The sequence below is a fragment of the Martes martes genome (genome assembly GCF_963455335.1).
Source record: "Martes martes genome assembly, chromosome: 6".
Classification (NCBI taxonomy): domain Eukaryota; kingdom Metazoa; phylum Chordata; class Mammalia; order Carnivora; family Mustelidae; genus Martes; species Martes martes.
This window is the reverse complement of record NC_137893.1, coordinates 81,813,303-81,835,750: the sequence shown is the minus strand read 5'-3', so window position 1 is coordinate 81,835,750 and position 22,448 is coordinate 81,813,303. Positions and strand designations below refer to the sequence as shown.

The following is a 22,448-nucleotide window of genomic DNA, read 5'->3' as shown; positions in this document are numbered from 1 at the left end:
TGAATTCTTGAGGTTATGTGACTCTGCCTCCCTGATTTCTATATTAGTATGTGCTTCCCATGCCTATTACGTAGGATGGGCTTCTCTTTGAGACCTTCACCTGGAGACCAGAAATAACAAGCCCCCAGGACAGTTTCTCTCTTGGCACCTTCTCCCAAGCCTGCTGACTGTACCATCTGGTTTTAAGTGGAAGACATCCCTTAATAAGTTGTTTTAGTAAATTCTCCATTCACCCCAAATATTCAAGAAGTACTTTAAAATAAAAGAAGACAGTGCACAGTGTGGTCCTGGCTTAGGAGGAGAAGAGGAGAAGCCAGGCCTGTTGTACACCCACAGAAAGCCAGAGGAAATACCTTATAATAGCGCATGACTGTCTCCAGGTGATGGCAGTATGAGTGACTTTTTTTTTTTAATATTTTCCAACATTTCTATGGTAAATGTATGTTACTTTTGTAAAGAAAATGTTGCCAATGTGGTAATTACAAAGATTGTAGCAACATAGGAACAATTCATATGATAGAATGTGGAATTACGTTTTTATAATTTAACTTTTTTTTTAAAAGATTTTATTTATTTATCTGTCAGAGAGAAAAAGAGAGAAAGCGCAAGCAGGGGGAGCAGCAGGCAGAGGGAGAAGCAGACTCCCTGCTGAGCAAGGAGCCCAATGCAGAACTCGATCTCAGGACCCTAGGATCATGACCTGAGCCGAAGGCAGATGCTTAAACGACAGAGCCATCTAGGTGTCCTATAATTTAACATTTTACCATCATTTTAAGATGTGTGCTTTATTCATGTTTTATTAAATGCAAGCTAAATTATTTAGTCTTACATTAAACTTTATTTTAATACTGTGTTAATACTTTTTAGTGTAAGTTGACTTTTCCTAAAGGAAGATAAGAAAATGCTCCAGTTTGGGGATGATTTGATAACTTTTTTGAAAGTTGATGCCGTCTTACTTCATGCTGATCTATTTGGCCATCTTTTATGGCTTAGTGAACTTCAGAAGTCGTTCATACCATCAACCTGCAATTTCACAAGCCAGGCAGGTGTTCTTCTCAGTGTCTGTTGCATTTCTTTTCCTACAGAATTACATTTAAATTATTTCATTTGAGCCCAATGCAGTTCACTAATTAACACAGCCCAGTGATGTGGCTTTCCTATATTTACATATCAGCAAGGCTTGGACCTCGAAAATAGCTAGAAAATCAAAGTATAAATTCTGCTGCTCTTCAAAAGGGAATTTTTAAGAGTCAAGTACAGTGAAAGTAAATTTTTAAGATTAATAACAAAAATCTACAATTTAAGCAAACATCAATTTTATTTAAGTTGGTTGGCTAAGAGAGGGATTTTTTTTTTTTTAAGGAAACAATCCTGGAAAGGGCTAATAATTTTATCATAATACTGTAAAAGCCAGATCTGATGGTGAGTCTCTTGGAGTTATATCCTATGGCCCACATTTGATATTATGGAAAACATGAACTGCAATTGAATAAATTCCATATAAAGGGTATATACATATCATTGGGGTCCCTCAATAGTGGTCACTGTGGAGAATGGGAGTGTATGTTGGCCTGTGATGCTTGTATTAGGTCCTATTGCTTATTGACCTGTGAACCTGGCCTTTTGTAACCAAAGAGGCCTTGGACATGCCAAGTCCAGTGAGAGCTACCCACTAGGCAGGGCTCCTGGGATAAAGACCATCCCATCCCCAGAACAAATTCCAAGGAAGATAGATGATCCCAGGGACAATGGGATTATCTGCCCAGTAGACCACTGGACCAATTTGTTTTTCATTTTGGGGCTGAGAGAGCTGGGCAGGTGTGTGTGGACCCTATAGTAGGTACATAGGGGGCCCATTAGAATCACAAGATGACACCCACTAGAAAAGATACCAGACATCATGCAGTCCAGCCTTTTTATTGTACAGAGGAATTGGGAAGCCAGGTCCAGAGTAGTGACATGACTTAGTCACACTTGGTAGAGTTAGAGGCAAAGCCAGGATGATGAGCTAAATTACCAAATTTAAATTCAGAGCTTTTCCATTACAATTGGCAGCTGCATTTTGTACCCCAAGAATTTAAAACAATGATAACAAACCTATTTAAGAAAAGAACATTCCAGAAAAAAACAAAAAACACCCACAAGCTGCCTATTTAGTTTAAAGATCATTATCTTTTTTGCATCTTCCTATTCTTTTTTTCTCCGAAATCAAGGAGGATAGTATCTGCATCTGTCTTTTAGCATTTTCATATTTCTTTTCTGTCAGGAACTCTTCCCCTCTTTTGGCTGTGATAGTCATTATTGCAAACCTGACTCATTTTCCCAGATTTAATCTAATTTGGGAAATATATGCTCTCTCAATCAAAGATCCCAGAAGTTTTCAATTTCATTGCAACCACGTTATTACAAAATATGGTTGGTCTCCTTGGTGCCCCAGATACTATAACCTTAATCCAAGAGAATTGTTCTATGGCAAATTAAGGCAACAGTGTTGTCATTAACACAATGAGAAACTCCCAAGTCCTCTTACTGAGACACAATTTCATGAGCTGCTTTTCTCAGTTTGGCATTAGCCATCATGGAGAAGTGAGGCATTGCTAAAGTTTTTAGAAAATGCTGTTCCTCAGCTCCTCAGTCCTGGGCTGACTGCCTTATCACCTCCCCACACAGGTCTGTGCCCACAGGGACCTCGGGGCCTGGGCACCCCATGAACGAGTTTCAGTCCTACCCCAACCCCACTGCCAGTGGGCCAGTCCCAGTCCCAGGACCACCTGCTAACCAGCCCGTCAGGTGCTCCCGCTTGCTTGGTCACTCCAGGCAGCAGTGTTGGAGGACTGAGCAGATGCCAGCTGGTTGACCCTTCCAGAAGAGACTCAGGAAATGAGATGGAAGCCGTGGGCTCTAGGTTGCTCATCCTCATAGCTCTAAGACCTTTGTGAAGTTTTTTGTTCCATTTAATATTCTGTGGTTGACATCACTGTTTTGTCTTTTGGTGCCTTGTTCAATCTCTGAATTAATTATAAAAGGAAGCTGTGGTATGGAAGGTTCACATTCTCAAATAATCCTTGGTGTATCTGGGAAAGCAAATGTAAGAAACTGATGAGTTATCTGTTCCTGCTTAACCAGCCACCCCAAAATTTCATGGCTTAAAATTGCAGCCATGGGGGTACCTAGATGTTTCAGTTGGTTGGATGCCTCCCCTTGGCTCAGGTCATGATACCAGGGTCCTGGGAAGGAGCCCAGCATCGGGCTCCCTGCTTGACGGGGAGCTGCTTCTCCCTCTCCCTCTGCTACTCTTTCCCCCTCTCTCTGTCAAATAAATAAATAAATAAATAAATCTTTAAAAAAAAAAAAAGGCAGCCATTTTATTTGCTGATGAGTTTGTGGGTCAGCAATTTGGACTGGTCAGTTCTTAATCTCCCCTTGTCTACAAGAGCTCCTGCGGTCATGTGGCGCATCAGGTGGGGCCAGAGGGTCAAAGGTGGCCACGATGACATGTGTGGGAGTTGGTTGGGCTGTGTCATCTGCAGCAGAACCAAGCAAGTTAAAAGGTCCATGCCATCAATTGGAGTACCTACACGGGGGCGTGACGGTTGGGAGGCGTTATTCCCTGGGGGGCCACCACGACTGTAAATTACCTACTTCCCTCTCTAGTGGATGGGTGCCCAAGTTGGTGTAAATGTGGGAACTCTGAAGTCATTTTGAGACTGGCTATACAATAATTTTTTCCCCTCCTCTTCTACTTTTTATTTAAATGAATTATAATGTAGCAATGTCGTGGGTCAAATAAGGATCCTGACCACATGTTATAAGAAGATGAAAACCTCCCACATATTTTAAATGTGTTCTTGAGTAGCCGTGAGTGATGACGTTGCTGTATTTCAGACCTCGTTATTGTGCAAAGCCGCCATCCATGCAGGAATCATTGCAGACGAGTTGGGCGGTCAGATCAGTGTGCTTCAGCGCAAAGGGCTAAGTCGATATGAAGGAATCCTGGCCAATGGTGTGCTCTCAAAAGAGTAAGTACATTGTCTTTTGTTCTGAGTAGAAGGTAATCCCAAAGGCATAACTTATCAGCTCACAATTTGGAAGGGACAGTGGGCTTATGATACCAAGGGTTCATCAGCTACAAAGAATGTGTGTGAGTGCTTCAAGCAGTATTGACGGTGTCTTTGTGGAAGATCAGCGCAGCAGTAAAGACGCTCACTGGTTATGCAGACAAGTGAGTTGAAATGGCACATCTCTGAAGGTCTGGGGCAAAGGAGTGTTTCTACTTTCAGATTCTTTGGGAGGAGAAAATAAAGGCAATCCGTTTTCATTTTTCCAGTTTTAATAAATTACTGATTATCTGCAATATTGCCAAAGGTACTGAAGGAGACAGGGAACTAAAATAAGCCTCCATAGAACTGCCAAGCTCCCCAGAAGATCCCCTAGAGACAAGCTCCTAGTGATGAGTAATAGTTGGGAAGTGAGAAAAAAAGAGGGCTTTTGTTAACATACACCTCTGCTTGCTGGTATCCTCTGCTCTTTCAGCTTCATGAGAAAAAAGTATGTCGATTGTTCAATTGTTTCAAACATTTCAACCTGAGCTTTTAATGCTTTTAGGTTTCCTCAGCTTCTGGAGTAGAAAACAAGAGCTGTTAGAACTAAATACGAGCCTGCCTTGTGGTCGAGGTTGTCTACCCATAGAAACAGGCAGCTTGGAATGGGCCAGAGGGAGGCTGTCCTTGGGTGGATGCCTTGTGAGAGAACGGTGATCCACAAGCCACTGTGTTTATCTCTCACTCCCTCCCTATCGGCCCCAGAAATGTCTTCCTGCTACCATGACCCCGTGTTTTTTGGACAGGTTGTCACATAGTCTTGGTCCCAAAAATACGGCACAAGAGAGACTACAGGCATTTCAGGATCCAGAAGTAAGAAAAAGGAGGTCAGGGCCTGTATCCTCTACCATTCCCTAGACCATGTGCAGATCACCAACCATCCCTGCTCTAACCCCCCACCCCGCCATTTTGCTGTGGTCCCTGCTTGTGTGCAGAAAGAACACAATCATGTTTCTCTGCTCTGTTCTCCCAGTGGGTGTGGACCATCTCAACTGGTGAAAAGAAATTACATAAGGGGGTTGATAGCTTCCCTGGTTAGCATAAATACAGTGACTCTGATGTCATTTTGAGAAAGTTATACAGTAGGGTTTTTTTTTTTCCTTCCCCTTCTGCTTTTTATTTAAATATATTACAGCTTAGTTTAGCAATATTGTAGCTCAAATGGGGATTCTGACTCTGAGTTATAGTACTGTTTTTTGGGAAAATGTATCTTGAGTTCCAAAGAACCAGTTGATGAACTCGTAAGTGAACTTAGGGACCAACACCCATTTCTGGATTGATGTGTTGTCTTAAGTTCACAGGAGAAGGGATTTGGAAGTCATGGCTGAAGTTGGGGGAGAAATTGGTTAGGTCACCTTCATGAAAGAGGCAAGTCTTGGGTTTGGTGGGAGGCAGGAACCAGGCATATGGGGATGCGAGAGCAGAGTCAAAGCCCAGAGAGGGACACAGAGGAGTTGTGGCAGTGAGCGCGCCATGCGTGCGTCCAGGGCCCTGGCTGGCAGGTGGCTGAGGGAAAAGGCAGAGCTCCCATGGGCATTCCTGAGTCGGGGCTGCGGGTGGGGTAACTGGACAGGGTTTTCCAGTCCATGTCTTTCACAAGCCACGCAAGTGATGCTGTATATAATCTATAGAAGGCAGCCATCCACTAAGGACTGAGTGCATGTCGTCTGCCCTCTGATGGGCAGGCTCACCGCTCTGTCTTTGTGTTCCTTGCTTACTATGGATAGGACTCCCCTCTCCTTTCCCCCTGAATAAGACTTTTAGCTTTGAGAGGCCCCAAAGTGTTCTTTTCCTATTGTGTGAACATTCAAAGACAAATCAGTCCCAAATTTAAGATCTAAAAGCTTAGTAACAGCGTACCTTTAGAAAGTAAAATCCTTACTCAAATAAATAAAATGTATATATGTGTGTATTATATTTAATTTTATGTATGCACACATGTATGCACATGTATGCATGTATGCGTATGTACTATATATAAAGAAATATATGCATGTATGTATTATATACATATGTGTCACATATGTAAGTACATATATTTTTTCACTTATGTATTTGCCTCAAGGTTTTTGGAACATAAATATTATATTCCGATTTATAATAAAAGTGATGACTTATACACACTAAGCTGTGTCAGCTTCATCTTGACTTTTGAGGATCTGTTTCTGTTTACATTTTTTTATGTCTGATATATTGACACCAGGGCACTATTTCAGGAAGATGCCGTGCTGTGGCCTGGATTTATTGGGAACCACATCTCCGGATAGGAGCAAAGAATTGCTCTGGTTTTAAATCTGTTTTTTTGAAATCTCTTGCCTATGTTTGTATGCATTTCAATGCTTCTTTCGTAGAAAAATTGGATCATAAAAAGTTGAGCTTGTACTACTAGGATTTTATTTTATTTTTAAAAAAGCAATTATTTAAATCGTCAAAGAGAAGTCGACGTGTTCTTAATTACTTCTGGGCTTGATACAGATGAAGTCACTTTATGTAATTGGAAATTAAATGTTGATGCAAAGAGAAGAGTCCAGAAGTGTCCATCTTGAATGACTGAGGAAGAGTTTTACTTCACACTGCATGTGGTTTTTTTGAACAAATTGTTGGATTTTTGTTTTGGTGAGAAGAGAAAGTCCAGAATTATTTCAAGGTCCCTTCTTCCTTCTAGCTCTGATTTTGCTCTGGCTCTTTGTCCTGAGCAGAGAAGAGTAAATGACATGTGAACACATCTCTTGCACTCATCCCAACTCCCAGGTTTTTGGGGGGCAGCTGTTTTGATCTGTGCTGGTTCGCTGCCGGGGAAGCAGTGCGCCTGCGGTCATTGAACTTCTGTTCCCACACATGATTGTTTGGTGTTCAGGAAAAAACACAGAAGGAAGTGCTGCCGCTGAGGAAGAAGGAGTCCCTAAAGTAAATATCTAGGGTTCTTCTGGGATTCATCCGGGTCGGGTCACTTCCTTGATTTGAGGAGACCAGAATGGAATCAGGAAGAGAGCCTGACCTCAGCCCGAGGGTGAAGGCTCACACCACCAGCAGGGAAGGCCTTTCTTTTGGTTTACATCAGCCTCCTCCTGGTATCTTCTGGAGAGCCCTCGGGGAAGGCTGGCAACTGCAGTAATCAGATTGAATTCATTCACCCTGATATGTGACCGCCTCACAACCCCTTCATTTCTAAAAGAGGAGGCTCATTTACCGATAGAATTCTCTGAGGGGTTGTATTTAGCTTACTAGAGGGCAATGGAAAAAACGTATTCCAGCTGATCACAGAGAAGAGCCAGGCAGAGAGCTGTTCCGAGCCTTCCTTGGCGGTGTCTTCCCAGGGCTAACTCCACAGCTATCCTTCTTTCCCTAACTTCTCTTTTTAACAACAGCCAAATAAATATTTTAGTGTCTTGTGGCAGCGGGAGTGAGTTGAGGCCCTCCGAGTTACCCCGATATCAGGTGGCTTTATTTGGGCAAAAGTTTAAGTGTAATACTTAGTGCGGGAACATGAGAAAAAATGGAAAAAGCAGTCACATAGAGACTCTAAATAAATTAATGAAACTTCAAATGTGAACAAGGTGTACCTTTCTTTAAAAGTTAGGAGAGCTGGATCTTCTCCCCGGCTTTGGTGCAATTGTGAATTGAGGCAAGTGCCGGGCCCCGCCATGGGTCCGCCTTTCCCTGGGAGAAGTGATGGGTGGCTGCACTGTAGTCTTTGCGGAGGTTATAAAATAACCTTATTCGGAATGGCAGGGCTGTGGAGTTTCCACTGGAGAGTGGACAAGGAAGATGGACGAAAACGTCCATTCCAGGGAGTTAGATTGCCTGGTACTTTGAAACGACAACAGCCACAAGAGCTTTGGATGGGAAGGTTCTTAGACTCTTGTCCAGACGCTTTCTCGGTTCTCCAAGGATTTCAACGTTTCAGGACTCTTTCTGTCCATGGTTGCCGGATATAATTCAGAGTTAAACATTTAAAGAACAAGGAGTACTCTCAGATTGTAAAGTAATTGAGCACAGCAGTGACATCTACCTCTTGGGCTTTCTCTAGTATCAATATAGTGAGTACTATGCATGCAAGATTCATCTTGAGAACTCCAGATTTTCTACGTATTTTTACACTGTTGAGTTGGTAAGGGATTTACAAAAAGGTAAATATGGTCTTGGGCCTTAGGAATCTCTTCCCCACGGAAGGAAACAGTGGCAGAACAAGGCTGATAGGATGTTTGCCTGTGAGAGTACCACACGCTGTAGAAATCTCAGAGTCCACAGGTCCAGGGATTAACGCCAGCTCCGCCGTAGGACTGTCCCACAGCGGCGAGGCCCAGCTTAGGCCAGGTGAGATGCTGTGAGTTTTCTCCTGCCACACCTGTCATCCAGTATCGGGATGGCTCACGGCTGTGTATCGCTTGCCATAGTAGGGAGCAGTGTGACTGGAGGGAGACGGAGCTGAGGCTGCCCCAGAGTGGCACTGCTGGGGCAGGACCCCTCGGGGAAGGAGCAAAGTTTGTGGAGAAGGCAGCCTACAAATGACATGGTCATTCTTCAAAAAGTGGCCGGTCTTCTTCATTTCTCTCCGTGGTCCTTGACGATAGACTGCGGCTGGGGTGCGTCAAGGCGACTACTGAAGCAAACGGGAGCATTCTGGGCTGTCATTCTTTCTGCCTCCATTGCCAGGGATTAATTAACTGGGTCTTAAGGTTGTTCCCGAGACTGTATGTGTGCACTTCCCTTCCCCAAACAATATGGCAATGATGGAAACCACGCAAGATGTTGACCCTACAGCAGTAACTCTCAGTCCTGGCCACTTGCCACGTGGGTGGCTTGAGGAACATTGCTTCCCTTCAGTGGTGCTGAGTTTCTCTCTAGAAGGCCAGTGACGAAGAAGCTGAGAGCCTTGCCAGGGTGCGGCGAGGATCCCATGAGGTGCGGGAAGGTTCTGTGGTGCCTGGGCTGTGGTGCTGTGTCCGTCATTGCGATCCAGGTGAGCAACTCATCTCCTCCTGTTTGTGTTTATTGTTGCAGTGGTTCCCTGTCTGACAAGCGATTTCTCTTTACCTCCAATGGTAAGGATCCTGTTTCTCTTAAGAATTTGATATTTTAAAGTCTTCAGTGGTAGCGTATCCTCCCAGACCCCTCCGATGATATAGTTTAAAGGATTTTATTTTATTTTTTCCTCACAGGTCACATAGCACCAAGTATGCTGTAACTTAAAAATACCAAGACAGTAACTCAATTAGCATGAAGTGGAAAATATTTTTCTTTATAATCTAAGCTCTGTCAAACTTTATGCCAAAAAAGTGAAAATTCAAAATGCCATTTGTTAAGATAAATGCCTTTCTGTTAGATTTTAACAGGAAAAGCTTTTATTTATTTGTTTTTTAAAAAGATTTTATTTATTTATTTGACAGACGGAGATCACAAGCAGGCAGAGAGGCAGGCAGAGAGAGAGGGGGAAGCAGGCTCCCCGCTGAGCAGAGAGCCCGATGCGGGGCTCGATCCCAGGACCCTGGGATCATGACCTGAGCCAAAGGCAGAGGCTTTAACCCACTGAGCCACCCAGACACCCAGGAAAAGTTTTTAAATATTACAGTTTGATTTATGTTTATCTTGAATAAAGTGATTGAACATGAATGTGCGAAATAAAGGCTTTTTAGCCCCTCCGTCACAAAATTCATTCTGTGGAAATATTCTCTCAACATAAAGTAAAATGTTTCCAGGAGAACAATATGAATATGACTAATTTGTCCAGGAGAGGAGTGTAGCCTTTATTCGCTAACCTCTGCATTGTCTTGGACATGATAAAAGTAAGGTCCTAAGGACAACGTTGAGTACAATTTACTGATCTTCAGAGCACCCAGATGTCCCTTCTCTTCAAGGACTCAGACAATAAAGTCCCCTCTAATCAAATGAGAAGAAACTTCAGTATTTTAAACCTTTAAGACACACTATACTTTGCTGAAATGAGGGTGAATTTAGAGATCTCCAAAAGAAAATCTATAGTGGGAACAAAGAGATGTCATTTATAGGGGATGTGACTTCAGTGAGGCCCATTAAAAAGAAAAGCAGCAAGTGGAAGGGACCATGGTACAAATGAGTCAGATGAAAAGTATAGGTTATTAAAAAAACTAGTAATTAAACATTTGGTTTGATACCAGAATGGAAATAAATCAACTGAATGATTCTAGATGAGTTGGAGTACTTTTTTTTCTTTGCTTTCATTTTGTGTTTATATCTGAAATACTTTCTTGGCTTTTTTTTTTTTTTTTTTTAGGTTGCAGCAGATCATTGAGTTTGGAACCTGAAACACAGATCAGAGCTTCTTGGCAGTGGGTCAGTGAGATGGGAGAAGAGATTCACTGGTCTCCTGGCCATGCCCAAGTTCAGGGCCAAGACCTGTCATGGGCTTCAAGGGACAGCGGCAAGAACGGCAAACAGCGCGAGTGGCTGGAGACCGATTTGGGAGAGAAAAAGAAAATAACAGGTACAGTTTCACAAATGCAAAATGACAGGCAGTTGAAATTATATTTCTGAGCTACATAGGTACCTCTTTAGTTACCTCAAAGTATTCTGTGTCTTTTCTAAAAGTAACAGGCCTTCACATTGTCTTGATGGGAAGAGCCTGTGTGCTGATTGTAAGTGTGGATATATGGATTAGATTAAACTTTTTTTTTAAAGATTTTATTTATTCATTTGACAGAGAGAGAGAGCACAAGCAGGGGGAGCAGCAGAGGGAGAGGGAGAAGCAAGCTCCCTAATGCAGGGCTTGATCCCAGGATCCAGGGGTCATGACCTGAGCCAAAGGCAGATGCTTAACGGACTGAGCCACCCAGGCGCCCCTAGATGAAACCTTTTTATGGCATGTTGTCAGTGTGGAAACACTCAGCTGTGGTCAGGTTTCAAAATGCAAATAAGAATAATTGGTCTGTAAAATGATTTAAGATTTCAAGGAGGAAACAAGAAAAAAAAAAAAGAAAGAAAGAGAAAAGAAACCTGAATTGTACTACATGCTATATATATTGTAAAATCTAACCTATCAGTAATATTTTCGTACAAGGAATTATGACCACAGGATCCACACAGTCAAATTTCAACTTTTACGTTAAGAGTTTCGTGATGAAGTTCAAAAACAACAACTCCAAGTGGAGGACCTATAAAGGAATTGCGAGTAATAAAGAAAAGGTAAGAGAAACTTTGGAGGAAAGAACTGAGTGGAAGAGCAGGTCGCCAAATGTTTTATCAGTGTGTTTGCAGAAAACAGACCTGCAGCACCGCCTTAGTTAGGTAACTCAGCCTTTGTCGGCAAAGCCTTGTAGCTTCACTACCAAGCGTGTCTGCAGAACTACAGCAGACCTGGGTTCCTGGCTTTGGTGTCCTACGACCAGCTGGGAGTCGGGTGGGAAAGACAGAGGAGCTAACTACCAGCCTCTTCAGGTCAAAGTTATTTGATTCTACAGGTGTTTCAGGGAAACTCTAATTTTCGGGATCCAGTGAGGAATAATTTCATCCCTCCCATCGTGGCTAGATACGTGCGGGTTGTCCCCCAGACATGGCACCAGAGGATAGCCTTGAAAGTGGAACTCTTTGGCTGCCAGATCACACAAGGCAAGTCAGCAAGTTACTTGGCTCTACTTGTGCCCTCTCAGAGATGGTTGTTACTCATGGGATTCTTCCAACATCTCCTCTGCCTCAGGTAATGATTCGTTGGTGTTGCACAAAGCAAATCCAAACACTGTCAGTGCCACTGAAAGAGAAGATGAGATGACCACAAAGTCCATCCCCTCTCCAGAAGTGCCCACAGGTAGAGCACTAACTGTTTTGTGGTTTCCTCAGGAGGATAACCGGACTCTATCTGATGATTACAGTAGCTTCAACAAAAACTTTTTTCTCTGTCGTATGAATGTCTGGAGTCAGAGGTTCCACAGGTAGCTGGGTATGTGTAAAGTGATGTATAACCACAACTCTTCCGTGCAGTACTGTAAGTAGAAAAAGTAGTATTTGCCCTTCAAACACCGAGTAAAGATTTTATGGAAAAATCATATCACCTCCATACGATGGAATACTCTGCTGCCATGAAAAATAAATATGTTTAGTAATAGGGGAAGCTCTGGGGTAGAGACAAACTTAAGGAAATATGCAAAGGACAGGACAACCCATGTAGCACTCTACCAAGTGTGCAGAAAAGGAAATGAAGAGGGGTGCCTGGGTGGCTCCGTCTGTTAAGTGTCTGCCTTCGGCTCAGGTCATGATCTCAGGGTCCTGGGATCGAGCCCCATATTGGGCCACCTGCTCCACAGTGAGTCTGTTTCTCCCTCTTCCTCTGACCCTCTACCTGCTTGTGCTCACTCTGTCTCTCTCTCAAATAAATAATTTTTTTTAAAAAGGGAATAAAGAATGAATATATATAGATAATCATTCCAATATCTCTGGAAGAATGTCAAGAAACATAATCTGGCTTCCTGTAGAGGAGGAACAGAAGTAGGAGGGAGACTTTCGTAAACTTTTTGAAGTTTGAATATGTAAACATATAACCTATTCAAGTAGTAAACATTAAAAGTACACTTATTTTTTTCAGAATATAAAATGATTTGTATAATTTTATAAAATTCAGAAAGATCAGAGATCTAAATATGAGAGTAAAAATAAGCCATAGATTAGCATCCACATATAATCACCGAATTCCACTGTATCCACTCAACCATATTTATCTATAACTTTGAGAAAAAATGGTAGCATACCACATATTTTGTCCTGTAGCGTAGATTTTTTTCGCTTAACATTGTATCATGAGCATCTGTGTTATTAATTAGTTAAAAAAACACATTTATAGTATTTTTTCCTATGGACATACCATCACTTAGTTAACCATTCCCCTATTGTTGGAAGTTTAAGTTCTTAGATTTTTCCCAAATTTCCACTCTGGTAAATAATACCCCAGTTATTTACGACTTTCGTTCCTTTTGAAGGTCCTTATATCCCTCCTCCACCTCCACCCCCCCCCCATTTCATGAACAACACATTTCCACTCCTGATCATCCCTTCGTTGATGATCCCTTCTCAAGGATCACAGATAAAGGGTGAAGAACAAATATTCTTCCTTTAGTTTGCATAGTGTGTACAAGGTTGGGGCCTGCTTTAGTAGCTGTTAAAGTGACTTCTTTTTTTAAAGTAGGAAGACATGGTGTTCCGTGAGCAGAGTGGAAGTGCTCTCTGAGGTCATCGGGCTGCATTTCCTCTTAGCCCACTGCTCCAGAGCCCTGGTGACGGGAAGCCCAGGTCTCTTCTCCCCTTTCCCCCAGCTCCTGTTAGTGCACACGTGCAAAGCCTCCCACCATCTGGGGGAACTGGTTTCTTAAGCTGATTACCTCCCGACCAGCGGGGTGGGCCGGCGTGAAACCTAACCCCTCAATTCTGATTGTGAAGCCTAATGTCGTCCCAACAAGTTCAGAGTAAATCTTAATCCCTGAAGACCACCAAAAATTGCCGTTTGGGGGGAAAAAAATTATTTTCCTAAACTTGAGCCAGAATTTTGTATCCTCTCTGTTTGCTTTCTGATATCAGGAAATGCCTAGCACATACTCATTTTCCCCGTATTAAACCGTTGAAGACCTTTCAAATCAATGTTGAGTTTTAGATTGTGAACTTGGGCTGCAGCTCATTTCTGTTATAATATGGCGGCTTTCCCTCTTCCTAGGAATAAACATCACAGCTGTTACAATTCTGCCGGTGCTCCTTGCCCTACTGCTTGGAATAGGAATCTTTGCAGCCTTTAGAAAGTATGTGCCTTGGCATTTTTAAGTTTCTTCTCTAATTATGCAAATAATCACAAAACCAAACTGTTTGCTTTTCTGATGTTCCTGTGTAGAGAAGCAGCCTTACTTTGGCCAAGATAAAATGTTAATACATGTTTTAAAAACAAGTTGCGTAGGGGTAGAAAGTATTCTTCTACTAAAGAATTATTCTTCTAAAATTCTAAAATTCTAAAAGAATTCTTCTACTAAATTATTCTTTTCTAAAGAATTCACGTATTCTTCTATAATAACACTTACCACTTAGGAATCTTTTCAAGTAAGATTCTTCTGTCTCTGTAGGAAGAAGAAGAAAGGAAATCCATATGGATCAGCTAAGGCCCAGAAAACAGGTTGGTTTGCAGAAAACTCTATCTACGGTTTTATTTTGTCTTAGAGAAGGGACAGGATCTGCAGATTAAAAGCATGATTAGGTCTGTGGCCCACACTTAATGTGGTTAAAAAAATAAGCTCTATAGCCTTTAAGTTAGCAAGCCTAAAAGGGATGGAATATTGTATCCTATCTCTTTATTTCAACTGGAAGTTTTCATGGCCAGTTACTTTTACTTTTGTTCAGCATTATCCCATCATTTATCAACATCCATTTTTTTTGGAGGGAGGGTACTGGAGTTTAGGCCACCCCATTGCCTGTCACCCAGGAGAAGTTATAAAAGCCCCATTTTCACAAAGTACGTTGTCGGGCCCACATCTCCAGGCTTCCATGGTATTTCCCATCCTGGGAAAGCAAAGGAAGAACCAGGCAGGGTTCAGGTTCAGTTGTAGAGAATCCTTAGGACTACAGTATGCCCATGCAATGAGTCATCTACAGTCCGCCCATGCAATGAGTCATCTACAGTCCAGAGAGACAGCAGCAGGGCAGGACACCTCTGAATCTTAGGAGCCCTCTGGGACACCACCTCTGCAGAGTCTCAAGAGCCAGAAGTGTTGGTTCCCGAGACACGAGTGTCGCATCTGTGCAGATGATGGGAAGCCATGCCACCATGTGTAACATAGGGATAATCTGGGACACGAAGGGTACACAAATACATCGTGAAGGCAGGTGGAAAGTGTGGTTGGAATGGTGTTCGCTGTTGTAACGACCGCAGTATGCTGTCTTTACTACATATATCTGAGGAGCCGTGGCCACTCTCTACACGTAAGGTCAGCCAGCAGGAGGTGGCCTGACCCCGACTCATCGAGAAACACATCATGGACAATGTGCATTATGCTTCTGAGATATTAGTTTGTTTCGTGTTATCTTTATTCCAGACTGTTGGAAGCAGATCAAATATCCCTTTGGCAGACATCAGTCCACTGAGTTCACCATCAGCTATGATAATGAAAAGGAAATGACACAAAAGTTAGATCTCATCACAAGTGATATGGCAGGTAAGCGGCAACCCCCTGGGATGGTGTTCTGAGGTGGGAAGTGCTGCTTCTGGGAGAAGGGAGACCAGGAGGAAAATAAGCCCATTCAGACGAGGCCGGTACACTGACAGGGCCTAGAGCAGACCTATAGCAGTGGCCCCAAGGTACCACGAAAATCTGGAAGCCCTGAAGTAATCTGTTGCTAAGGTCTTTGGTGAAGAAAGAGGGACTGAAAAGATGAATTAAGCACAACTCCTGCACTTGTAGAAGATGAGCTGGGAGATGAAAGAAGCTGTCCAGTGTTAGAATGGCCTCTGTGTCGTGATAAGCCATCCCTGAAAGTCAAGCTTCTCAAACTGTCCTGGGGGAAGGATCCCTTTTTTTTCTTCTTTTGCCTTTTAAAAAATTATTTCTAATCCATTGAGAACTAATACTTTTGTAAAATACAATACAGTTGGCCCTTGAACAACAAGGGGGTTAGGGATGCTGGCCCCCCTGCACAGTCAAAAATCCATGTATAACTTCTGACTCCCCCACAACTTAACTACCCATAGCTTATTGCAGACAAGAACAACCTACTGTTGAATCCATCCTTAGAAATAACATAAACAGTTAACATATGTTTTATGCATTAGATAATATATTCTTTTTTTTAAGATTTTATTTATTTATTTGAAAGAGAGAGAGAGAGCATAAGCAGGGAGAGGGGCAGAAGGAGAGGGAGAAGCAGACTCCCCACTGAGCAGGAAGCCCAATGCAGGACTCAACCCTAGGACCCTGGGATCATGACCCGAGCCAAAGGCAGCTGCTTAACTGACAGAGCCATCCAGGTGCCCTTATATATTATATTCTTAGAAGAAAGTAAGTTAGAGAAAATAAAATGTTATTAAGAAAATCATAAAAAAGAGGAAAACACATTTCTAGTACTATGCTGTATTAAAAAAAAAATCCGCCTATAAGTGCACATACATAGTTTAAACCCCTGTTGTTTGGGGTCAACTGTATAAATTAGGAGAAAACATTTTTAAAAAGACATACAAAATAAAAAGACCTAATTCTTTTATTTAGATCAATGGACGTAAAGTTAGTCTCGAATTGCTATGAGTTTCTAAACACTTGCTCTCAATTTGTGTACTCTTTTTGCAGACCTGTCTTGGTTCTCAGATACATAGGCATCACCAATTGCACTCCAGGAGCACTGCTTAGCTTCTTGCTCCCCAAAGTGCATTCTGAGGGCCAGCAGCATCAGGAAGCCTGCTAGAAATGTGGGCTTTCAGGCCATACCCGGGCCCACTGGCCCAGAAGTTCCCAGGTGGTGCATGTGTGTATCAGTCAGAAGACTACCAGTGGAAAGGTTGCTTGAGCGGCTTCAGGGCAAAGAGAGCATCTCTCCACCCAAAATCCATCTCATTTCTTACCCCTTGGCCTCCACCAATTCTAGTACTACCTTGTAGATAAAACAAGAGAGGGAAGACCCCCTTGTCTGTCCTCTTTTTCCTTTCATTGTTCTTTAGCTTCTGGTGCAGCCTGTCCTCCTCCCCCACTGTGTGGTCCTTCTTGGGCACCTTGACTGTGAGAGCCCCCCAGTCTCACTCTTCCCCCCCCCCACTTAGCCACAGTCTCTCTCCTCAGCAGCCGCCCCCCCCCCACCCCCGCAGAGCTCCCAATAGAGAGCCCTTCCTTGCATTTTTGTCTGCTCAGCTGCTAAGCCCCGACTTCCTTCCCTGTCCCCTGTCCCCAAAAGTCAGTAATCTCACCTGCTGGACTACCTGCGGATGTCACCAGTTCCTCAGTGGGTCCAAAATTGAACCCGTTATTCCTAGCTCTCCCCATGACTGCTCCATACATTCTCTTCTGAGTGGCTTCCCGACTGTCTACCTCAGGCGTCTGGGCTTAACATCTGGGAAGGGGCCTTGGCTCCCCTCTTTCCTCACTCCCCACATTGTTGGTAATACATATTGCCTGAGTCATGTCTCCAAGGGATAGCTTTCCCAAGGCTGCTGCCAGACCTCTTGCATGTGACTTACACTTTTTCCTTTTTTCTCATTTTTTTGATCTTTCCCTCTTTAGTCAGCTTCCTGGCTACCTTTAACTCTGCCGGTCTTCTCTTCTTTAGAATCCTCAGTAGGTTTCTTTTATGGAACTAAACCAAACTTGCTAGTAAGGCACTCGGTGTTCTCTATGAGGGAGTCAACAGTCAACAGTGTGCACTTGGGACATGAGCTCGACCTCTGGCTCCATTGGGTGCTTAACTTTGTGATCTTGGAGAAGTTACTTCATCTCAGCCTGCTTCTTTTTTCCGTTTGTCAGATGGAGTAATAGTCACTACTTCATTGTAATTTTTTTTGAAGACTTCATTAATTGATACCTTAGTATCTTAGAATAGTGCCTGGCACAGAGTAAGGACTCAATAAATGGGAGCTTCATTGGTATCATCGCCATTGTCATTAGTCCCCAACCTATTCTTTTGGTCTTGGTTTTCCATTAAAGTACCCCATGTCCCTCATACTCTGACCACATCAAACTCTCTTTCCATGGTTTTTAATAGGTTGTTTAATCACCGGTCCCGTTCCTCATACTATTTATTGCCTCCACCTCCAAAATCTGGCATCTCGAGAGCCATTTTGAGAGCTCCATGAGGTATTTCCCTCCCCTCCCCCGGGTGTGGGGAAGCGTCCTCTCCGCCTTTTCCAGGTTCCCGCGACCCGCTGAGCCTTCCTAAAGCACGAGTTCGGTTGTGTAAGCCCGTGTGTGTGGCACCTCCGCCTTTTACACCTCAGGCTTTCTCATCCTGCCTGCTATGTGGTAGGCACTCAGCCGAGCTGGTTCCGCAGGGCGCCTCCTCCGCAAACGACCGGCTCGTCGGGGCGTCCGTGCGGCGCACCCACAGTGTGTCTCCTGCGCTTCTGATTGCAGATTACCAGCCGCCGCTCCTGATCGGCACGGGGACCGTGACCAGGAAGGGCTCCACCTTCCGCCCCATGGACACCGAGGCAGACGAGGCCGCGCCGGGCGCCGAGGCCGGCAGCCACTACGACTGCCCCCTGTCGGCCGGCCGCCACGAGTACGCCCTGCCCTTGACCCACCCCGAGCCCGAGTACGCCACGCCCATCGTGGAGCGGCACGCGGCGCGGGCGCACACCTTCTCCGCGCAGGGCGGCTACCACGTGCCGGGCCCGGGGCAGGCGCACGCGCACGCGCTCTCGCCCTCGGCCGGCGGCGCGCCCTACCAGACGCCGCCGCGCCCCGCGCCCGCCGCCGAGCGCCCGGGTTACGATCAGCCCACCGCCGGCGGCCCGGCGGCGGAGCGCGCCCACCCGGACTACCAGGAGCCGCGGGCGAAGCCGGCCGCCAGCGCCGCCTACGCGGCCCCCAGAGACTGCCTCCGACCCCAGAGCCCCACGGCCATGACCCCTCTCCTGTGAGCACACTGTGACAGCACCCTGCTGCGGTACCGAGCGGCGGGCTGTGTGCGGCCCTGGCAGACGGGAGAGGGGGTCAAGTGTGCGTGTGTGCGCGCGCGGGTGTGCCTGAGATTTCATAGGATCCTGCGGTGGAGTCCTAGGGCCCACCTCCTACTGTTTACAAATTAGTGCATCTGGTTGTGTTCTGACCCTTTGGGCAAGAGCCTGTTGGGTTTTGTTGGGCTAGGAAAATGACAATTTTCAGATGGCATTTTCATTTCTCTGTGACACTGAGCTGCTTTCGTATAAAATGTGCAATCTGTACAGAGTTGTATTTAACATGAATTAAAGTAACTTAAGTTCGCTCGATCAGCTTTTCTGCACAGAGGCTAAGTGGGAGAATGAAGCTGTTGCAGAAACGTGTGTAATAGTATGTTCGCCCGAAGTCTATTTTATCTGATAGTGTGTTCGCAGCAGGTCTGTTTAAACTTAATCTTCTTGTTATTGTGGCTCATTTCCTTTCCTTTGATAACCAGAACTAAACGCATTGCTAACATTCTTTTGGAAGGAATGAAATTACTTGAAGCAGGAGAAACACACCAGGGTGGTTGTTAGCAATTATGATTGTAGATTAAAACGCAATAGCACACAACCACCTCAGCAGCTGCCTGTTCCTTGGACGCCACTTGGGATAGGTTCCTGCGGGCCGCCGGCGGCTTCCCTGCCTGACGGGCCTGGGTCTCCGAGGTACGGGCCTTCATCCCACTTCGCTTCCTCCTCACCTCCGCCCGCAGACGCGGTCTGGCTTTCACATGCAAATCCACCTTTCCAAACTGTCTGCAAAGCCAAGTGCGGAGATGCAGCAGCCACCAAAACTGCTCTCCCAACAAACTGAATGAAGGTGGCGCAGTGATGACAGCCGAATTACTGTGACAGATGCTTTTGTACCTCAGATTAAAAATATTGCTGAGGTCAGACGCCCACACTTTGCATGACTTTCTTCAGAAATAACACATTGTCACTATGAAACAAAGTTATTTGAGGTGTGTTCTTGCAAAAGGGACGGCGGCCTAATCCATATTGAGCTTTTCTACTGAGATGGTGGGGAACTGAACTGATTTTGTTTCTTACAAAATCAGCGTTCTCTCTGATTCCAGATTAGCCCAGACCTCAGCTGTACCTCGTGTTCAGTGCTTTTTATCTGTTTGCATTGAGTTCACTGTGCAGGATTTGACCTCTTTTGCCAAAGAGGAAAATGTGTGTTTGTTTAACAAAATGTGGACCAAAAAAAAATCCTTTACCTAAAAAATGTATTATGATTCTATTTGTATAACTATAACTTTGTGTGAAACTATAAATCTTAAAATAGGGTGCTGGAAGTTCACAGCAGACTTTTTGGTTATTTTAGGGTATAAACTGTTTACTTTGTGGAGTTTACATGGTTTTATATGCATACTAATTGTAATAATAAACTATGCCAAATCGCAGTGCCCCTGCCTCTCACTGGTGTCTGCTAGCCAAGCTGTTGAAGGCGTCTGAGGCTCAGTCTTCCTAAAAGGGCAGGTGGTTACAGTGGAAAGAGCTGGGTTTGGAGTCAAGCAGGTCTTGGTCCCAGACTCTGATCAGCCGCGTGATAGCTGAGGGATCTTGAGCCAGTTAGTCTGGAAATAAATGAAGACGCGCCAAGCAAGTGAAGTCTACTCAAGGTTACTATAGCACGGGAGTCCGCCACCATTGCTTGCATTTTGGCAGAGAAGCCCAAGGGCAGCAGAGGGATGGAAAGCTTCATGTTGGAAAAGAAGGGAGGGCTGCAGGTTTGCCTTGCTTGGAGGCTCCGCCATGGGGAAGCTGTAGAATGGATTGACTAGATAATTGGTTAGGGATGTATATTTGGCCTTCTCTGCTTGGCCCTAGGTTGGAAGTGCGTATAGAAAATGAGAGAGGCTATCAGTTAGTAATCACCATAGCAGACATTCTTGCTTTGCTTCCTGGTCTGTCTTGCAAGCCTGATTTCTAGAGGGCTCGCCTTCTGGGCTGGTTTCTGTGGATAATGGGTTGCTTTCCTGCGCTTATTGCTGTGGGGTGTAAATCAGAGTTCTGTTTTTATGCATGGCCTGTGCGTTATCCATTTGTATATTCGGTCTGTCATATCTAACCCTTAGCCTCCGTTTCTTCTTGTGTAAAAATGATGTTAATGCGCCTTCCTCCAAGCCTTATAAGTAAGAATTAGTTGGAACAACATTTATCAAAGTTTTTGTTCTATAATTAGCTGTTTGTCTAATCCAGGCCCTCAGTGGGCTGCATGTAGCCTTCTAACGTTAAAATATTAGTCCACAGGAATAGACTTGTTTACAGTGAATTAAAGTTATTTTCATCCACATTTCTTGCCCGTACTCATGATCTAATCATGACAGAGAGAGAACAGGACTTTGTTTTGTAACAGCACTCCCCCAGGTGGACTCGCTGTGCAGATTGGGTGGTTGAGTGGAAAGGTCAAACCCTACACTGGTAAAACCCTACACTGCCTATCCTAAAGTGGAGGATAACAGCGGAAAATGCTATGTTCTTTTCAGTGTTTTGCAACATCAGCAAATGTGATAAGGTGAGAATGAGATCATTGTAACTGTCTGGTGTCTTCTGTTATCAAATCCTATTGGGAGGCCAAGATGGCATTCTGTCACTTCTTACAGTTGTGACTGCAAGATATCTTTCCTAACAAACAAGACTACACTGCCCACAGAAGCTGCTGAAATGGCACTGGGTTTTGTTCCTGTTTCAGTTTCATTAATATTTATAATCAGCCTAGAAATCATCTAGGAAGGATGTGATCTGTTTATTACGCTGGCTTTCAAATCTTAGCAGAAAATGAAATCACAGTTATGGACACAACTAGAGTCACCATGAATAGCCTTCCAAAAATATTTCCTGCATGGCCTTTTAGAAATACATCAGCTCAGTGGTCCCAGTGCAAGTACCGGGTTGGTCTCACTTTTCTCAAAATGCCTCTCTCTCTCTTTTTTAAATATTTTTTTCATTTTTTAAAATTTTTTATTTTTTATTAACATATAATGTATTATTAGCCCCAGGGGTACAGGTCTGTGAATCGCCAGGTTTGCACACTTCACAGCACTCACCATAGCACATACCTTCCCCAATGTCCATAACCCAACCACCTTCTCCCTACCTGCCCCCCTCCAACCCTCAGTTTGTTTTGTGAGATTAAGAGTCTCTTATGGTTTGTGTCCCTCCGACCCCATCTTCTTTCATTTTTCAAAATGCCTCTCTTTCATTCGCACACCAAATAGTTGCTCAAGTTCTGAGAGCAACGTTCACGCTGTACTTACTTGAGAGAGCATGCCTAAGCTCGTTTGGGATCTTGGAACAGCTGAGTCTTCGAATAGAGGCTAGGGCTGAGTACAGTCATGCTAGTGGTCCTCACCCCAAACGGTGCAGCCCAGCCCCGCCCAGCCTCTCCCCTGTGCTCTCCCTGCAGCCAGCCCCACCACTGTGTGCACCGCCCAAATCTCCCCTCTCCCACCACGGGTCTTTCTCCCAGCTCTCCCTCTTCTAGGAATAAATTCACCTAGAGGCTTTGAAAGATGTCTGCTCTGCCTTTGGTGTGCTGCTGTTTCACTACTGTGTTGGACTATGAATTCTGTGAATTTATTTGTATTCATGTTACTTGGGACTCCTGCATCTTGAATCCTAGGATACCCCTCTCTCCACCATAACAGATTCTCAGCCATCCTGTTTTGCACTAACTACTTGCCTCTGCTGTTTTTGTTACTTCCTCCTGGAATTCCTAGTGG

The 22,448-nt window shown here is 44.3% G+C and overlaps 1 protein-coding gene across 1 annotated transcript in view; it reads left to right on the top strand.

The window, feature by feature from the left end:
• Positions 1-20,127, top strand: part of DCBLD1 (discoidin, CUB and LCCL domain containing 1) — a gene marked incomplete at its 5' end in the record, with an annotated part of 66,565 nt that extends 46,438 nt beyond the window's left edge. The window contains 10 exons of the mRNA XM_080805607.1: positions 3,886-4,019; positions 9,105-9,145; positions 10,354-10,563; positions 11,137-11,261; positions 11,537-11,684; positions 11,773-11,880; positions 13,774-13,855; positions 14,171-14,220; positions 15,137-15,256; positions 18,152-20,127. Coding sequence (XP_080661733.1) covers positions 3,886-4,019; positions 9,105-9,145; positions 10,354-10,563; positions 11,137-11,261; positions 11,537-11,684; positions 11,773-11,880; positions 13,774-13,855; positions 14,171-14,220; positions 15,137-15,256; positions 18,152-18,660 — 1,527 coding nt within the window. The 3' untranslated portion in view covers positions 18,661-20,127. The remainder of the gene's footprint in view (positions 1-3,885; positions 4,020-9,104; positions 9,146-10,353; positions 10,564-11,136; positions 11,262-11,536; positions 11,685-11,772; positions 11,881-13,773; positions 13,856-14,170; positions 14,221-15,136; positions 15,257-18,151) is intronic.
• Between the last annotated feature and the right edge of the window lie 2,321 nt (positions 20,128-22,448).